General features: G+C 46.1%; 1 protein-coding gene across 1 annotated transcript in view; it reads right to left on the bottom strand.

Annotated features, from left to right (window-relative positions):
- Positions 1-3,391: 3,391 nt before the first annotated feature.
- The window catches only part of LOC122946522 (sphingolipid delta(4)-desaturase/C4-monooxygenase DES2-like), a 28,779-nt gene continuing 26,170 nt past the window's right edge, over positions 3,392-6,000 (bottom strand). The window contains exon 4 of the mRNA XM_044306220.1: positions 3,392-4,075. Coding sequence (XP_044162155.1) covers positions 3,932-4,075 — 144 coding nt within the window. The 3' untranslated portion in view covers positions 3,392-3,931. The remainder of the gene's footprint in view (positions 4,076-6,000) is intronic.

Genomic DNA, 6,000 nt, shown 5'->3' with positions numbered 1-6,000 from the left:
GTTTGATACTAGAGTTGACGAGATGGGGAAAAAATTCCTTAATAGGGGTTATCCGTACAAATTGGTGGACAAAATGAAACAAAAGGTGGTGGCTGTTGACCGTGAGTCTACGCTTCAAGGTAAAAAGAAGAGCAAGGAACAAAAACGTATTCCCTTTGTTTCCACGTATGGTGACCATAGTGGGGAGATTGCACGTATTATACGTAAGGAGTGGCATATCCTACAGAAAGGGTTGCCTATGATAGGTGAGTTTGAGCATTTACCCATGATGGCGTACAAAAGACGCGCCAATTTACGAGATAAATTGGTTAAGACAGAAATGGGGGATTCCCGGGGGGATGGACAAAGGTATCTGGCACCAAGGAGGATGGGTTGTTATCCCTGCCTTGGTTGCTGCAACTGTGGCAATATGGTGAAGGGTATTACCTTTGCCCATCCCTACAGCGGTAAACCCTATAAAATAAAAGAGTTTTACACATGTAGGTCTCGTGACGTGGTGTATATGATCACATTCCCTTGTGGCCTCATCTATAAAGGTGAGACCACAATGGAGGCCCGCAAACGTATTAATTCCCATAAGAGCAACATTAGACGGGCACATATGGATAAACCTGTAGCTAAGCATTTCCTTGAGCGTGGACACTTGGTCAATCAGCTGCGGTTCCGGATTATCGACTCGGTCTGTAAAATGAGACGAGGGGGTGATAGGGACCGTATTTTGCGCAAGAAGGAACTGAAGTGGATTTTTGAATTGAAGGCACTCCAACCATTTGGGATGAATATTGAATTTAATGTAGGCAACATATAGGTGGTCCATGTGACAGAATGCTGAATTATGTACTCAGTTTAGTGATTTTTAACTAGTCCTTGTTTTTAGTAGAGTTTTACACATTTATGTCACATTGTTTTGCACACTGAACACGGCTCCATGACGCAGAAGGCAGCGGTGGAGGAATTTGCCCCCCTCCATCGCTGGAGATTGATGTATGATCGCTCCGCTCTCAATATACTGTGGGGATGTTTGATGTCAGCAGTCTGGGGCGGTCAGTTAAGCGTCCCTAGCAACAGAGCGTGTTCTGAGGGAGGAGTTGGAGGCGGCTCGGCGGCACTGTTGATCGCTAGGACGGGCTGGTTTGCGATCATGTGACCAGAGCCAGGCACGTGAGTGCAAGACTCCGCCTCCCTGGACATGCGCTCTTGAAGCAGGGGGACGCGATACTGGCGTGCTGCATGGGGGTATGTGTTCCTTAGTGATTCACCCTATACATAGGAGGATGGTTGTATGTATATCAGGTGATTATGTATTCACGCACCTGTTATAGGGTGGATAATGTATTCCTGATTGCAGTATGTCATTGGCCACGTCCGTTTGTGGAGGTGTGGCTTCCACTTTTTAAGCAGGGGTAATTGGGGATCACTGTATGCTTGACAAAGGCTATGTCATAGCCGAAACGTAGCAATTTTCCTGTAACCACGTTTTTACATGTAAGCAGTTCCCAATAAAGGGATTTTTTTCACCGGATATGCTGCCTCCGCTATTGCTCATTGGACTCCTTGCACAGTCAGGCATTATCCAATCAATGCTGCCAGTGTCGAACTGCACAGGACAACCCTCACTGGCCATACACATTGGATCTATCTCAGCAAAACCTGCCGACCTAGTCTAGTTCAGTCGACCATCTAACGTGTATGGGCTCTCCCCACTCTCCCTCTACGGCTGCTGTTGAGGGAGATAAGGATCAGGCATGCTGGATATCAACTTCCTGATCCTTTGGTTTAGGGCTCGTTCACACGACCGTGTGCTGCCTGTTTCCGTATTGCGGACCGCATTTGCACAGCACAGGCACGGCCTTCACGCGTTCGTATGACCGAGCCCTTACGGTGAGAAAAGCTGCTGACTGAGGTGTTTGGGAGAAGCTTTCTCCCCTCTCTTCATTCACTACATAGCCGTGCTCGACTGATCCAAGCATGCAGATGTATGGAGGATAGAAAGAGATAGCTTAGGCCAACTGTTATCTCATGTCTATGGCCAGCTTTACCTTTCATCAACAGTCCTTAAAAAATATGTTTAAAGCGGTTGTCCACTTTTGGATGCCATTCTGCATGACTGCCCCCCCCCCCCCCGTGTTGCTGACCCCCACCTGCGTCAAATTCCACCACACTGTGGTTCCACTTGTCAACATCCGGTTTGATGTCAGTCACGTGTGCGGTTGCAGCCAAAGACTGGCCGCATGATGTGTCCCCCAGCTGTCACGTCAGTGGTTCATGTGACACATGGGGACACATCACTGCTGTGGCGAACTATTGGCTGCAGCAACAGACGTGACCTTATCGAACCGGATGGTAACAAGAGGGACCAAAGGAGCTGGAACCCTACGGCAGGGAGCAGATAAGTATGCTTTCCTCTGCAGGTCCAGTGACGTGGAAGGGTCTAGCCAAAAGGCCCCCCCGAGGGTGGACAAATATGTACAGGTATTGCACCAGTTTTTAGTCAACAACCCCTTTAAGAGTATGTTCACATGGTGGATTTTGCAAAGGCGATTTATGCCGTGATTTTCATTTTAAATGACATGACCTGTTTGCAGTTTAGTCCCACTGAATGGGCTAAACCCACCTGTCACGGATTCCAGCAACGTCTGTCGAGACACTGCATTAAGAAGGGACATGTCCCTTCTTGGCCCAATCATGGCTTTAAACCGCCGGCTGCGTGAACAATAACCCAGTTGTATAGGTGCTACTACATGACAGAATACACCAGTGCCACTAATGAGTATATTGCATATTGTGTGGTACTACTGTGTGAAGACTACTAAGTGGTACTGTCACATGGGCACTAGTGTGTCACATACTAGAACCTCTAAGAAGTACTAAAAGTACCCATACAGAAAGGTCCCTCTATAACACGGCTTCTTAAATGATTTTTCCTGGGGTCTCACCAGTCAGAACATGATGACGTGTGGTCCTCAACTCCCATGGTTGAAGCGCCTTAGAAATATTACTCAAATTACCTTTCATTTGTTTCCCAAAACCAGCAACTAAAGATTCCTGCAGCAAGAGATAAGCAGCTTATGATAAATTCTAGGAAAACCTTCTCCATAGATGTTCTCATCAACAACTGTTGGGTAACCCACTGGTGATGTTGGCCTCACAGTTTGAGGAGCACCGATTTCTGATGCTTGTATAATTGAATCTAACTGTACTCTCTATATTGTACTTCATGTGGTAATGTAATATATGTAGTTGGAGATGTTCAATATTGGTGTGATACCCATGGTAGCGTTATTACCCTGCACAGTATTCACCATGCAGCAGTGATACCACCGTATCTTCCAGACTGCTTGCTTCCACGATGATCAGCCCATACAAAAATAATACTTCATGTTCAGATCCGTTGTCTTTCTTGATATTAGTAGCAAATTTTAATATAAACATTTTCAAATTCCACATGAAAAACACCATCGTATTGAGGACCAAATACTGGAACTACACTGCATTCAGTGTCTCATCACATCATTACAAAGTGTAGTTACTACCATGTTCTTCCTACGTGCACCAGTTGGCCACAACAAAATCGAGGTAGAAATTTTCTGGACTGAGAATTGTCTAAAACAGTTTGGACACATGAACCTCATTGGTCTTCTGGCTCAGTCCATAAAAATGCTGCCTGTCCTATTAGAAGTTGGCCCAAGAGCTTTAAACACTTCACGTCATCATCTGATACCTTCATGGCCTCCTTAATTACATGGGAAAATATACAGTACATTTAGACATTTAGTGGTGATAGATGTGCAGGGAAGCTCAGAATGGTGAACACACAAAGCCCTATGTTCTCAGGATGGTTTCACTATGCCACATCAGGTCTATAAAACAGAATACATACAGAATATTTGCATTGACAAAGAAATAAATTAGTTCATCATCCTTTGAGTTGTTAGTCCTTCTTGGCCAGTTCACATTCCCTCTTCACCCGGGAGAAAGGTCCGAGTTCCTTGCAGAATATAAATTCCCAAAGTACACGTCCCCATGATGTGTGGTAAGGCAGGTTGTCATAGTACTCTGCAGCAATTCTACGGACCTGATAAAGTGGAGAAAAAAAAACTATCAGTGAAGTGGACGGTGGCAAAGGACAAAAATTGAGAGTTAGTTTAGCCACGATTGCCATTAAAAGACAGAAGACAATATTGCTGGTCAGAGGTACACACATATATCAGAGGGGCCCTCTCTACATGAGATTTCTGCCAAATGTATGCTTTTATTAAATGGAGGCTTCATAAAACAGGTGATCTATGAATATGGTGCTCAATCTGAACACCATATTACACTGATAAATCTATCCCATATTAGAAAACTGTCTGCCTGCAGTCACCACTAGAGGGAGCTGAGTGCATGGAAATGTATACAGTTGCCATAGAAGCGGTAAAATCTATATGCTGAGCTCCCTCTAGTGGCAGCTACAGGAAAATGCTGAGATTTCATCATGGGAAACAAGAGAAGAGAGTTAAGCGCTGGGCCACCTTTCACCGTGGTTGGGTTATGCCACTGCTGCTGGCTATACATGTCCTGCTATAAAATATGGAATGTATATGTAAGTATGGAAGAGCACCCCATTTCTTCATGAGCAAAAAATAAATGATATTGTCGATTTATGTAGCAGTTATGTACCATTGGCAACACCTATGTCCCGGCAGTAATCATTTTCCTTGAGATATCTATACAACTATGGTTGTGAGGGCCCACATTTACTAGGAGGTGCGATTTGACACATGTAAGTTTAGATAACGTTTCCACGCCTAGTCTGAAAAGGAGCATAGCTTGCTGGAAAGCGATATGGCTTCATGCGAAAGTGGACGTGGCCTAAGATGCGCCGTTTTGGGTAAAAATTGTGCCACAAAGCAGGCGTAAAACTTTGTTTTAAAGTAAGTCAACCAATAGTTGGCACAGAGTCAGAGAAAGGTGTCCATCCCTGCACCACATGTATCCCCCAGCCTGAACCCCTGTGATAGATCTGGTGCAGGTCTAGACAGCCGGTCTAACGCCAACTACAGGCTTAGTAAATCTACCCGAAAATCTGCATGGAGATGGTATTGTTCCTGTGCTTACTTGGTTTCCTTCCTCACTGATAGATTAGTTGGGCCTTCCACAGGTCGATCATGCCCTGGCTATGCGGAGGCCCCAATTCTGAGTTTTTTCTACTGTTCCTAATATGAAACTCAGTGCCACACCGCTAATTTGGTGAGGTGAGGCAATCGCCTCAGGTGGCGCGGCCCTGGTGACAAGGTGACTCCGTAGTCATCTGTTTTGCCGTCCTCAGGACAGCGATACAGATGGATGCTGTGGGGCAGGGGAGAAGCGTCTTCCTTCCCTGTTTCTCTGATAGGCTGCAGGCCTAGTGCCTGCAGCCTATCAGAGGCCGGTGCAGGCGGAGCGATGACGTCTGAGTAGTACAGGTGGGACACAGGCCGGAGGAGGCCTGCATCGCATCGCTGCCAGCCTAATGGAGGTAAGTATGTGAGTTTATTTTTTTTATATGTTACAATACAGGAGAGGAGCGCTATGGGGCTACTTGTTACTGGCACATGAGTGGGGAGCATCTATGGGGGGAAATTCTTACTGGCACATTATTGGGGGGCATCTATGGGGGAACTTCCTACTGGCACATTATTGAGGAGCACTATGGGGGTATCTATGGGGGCACTTCTTACTGGCACATTATTAGGGGGCACTGTGGGGGCATCTATTGGGGCACTTCTTACTGGCACATTATTGGGGGGCATCTATGGGGCACTTCTTACTGGCACATTATTAGGGGGCACTGTCGGGGCATCTATGGGGGCACTTCTTACTGGCACATTATTGGGGGGCACTATGGGGGCACTTCTTACTGGCAAATTATTGGGAGGCACTATGGGGGCATCTACTGAGGCCACAAAGAAGGCGTATTTTATATGGGGGGCTCTGTATAGGGGCATTATGGTTGGTACTATGGGGAAGGGCAGAGAG

The sequence above is a fragment of the Bufo gargarizans genome, chromosome 9, assembly GCF_014858855.1.
Source record: "Bufo gargarizans isolate SCDJY-AF-19 chromosome 9, ASM1485885v1, whole genome shotgun sequence".
NCBI lineage: Eukaryota > Metazoa > Chordata > Amphibia > Anura > Bufonidae > Bufo > Bufo gargarizans.
Note: the sequence above shows the minus strand (reverse complement) of the source record. Positions and strands in the feature narration are given on the sequence as shown.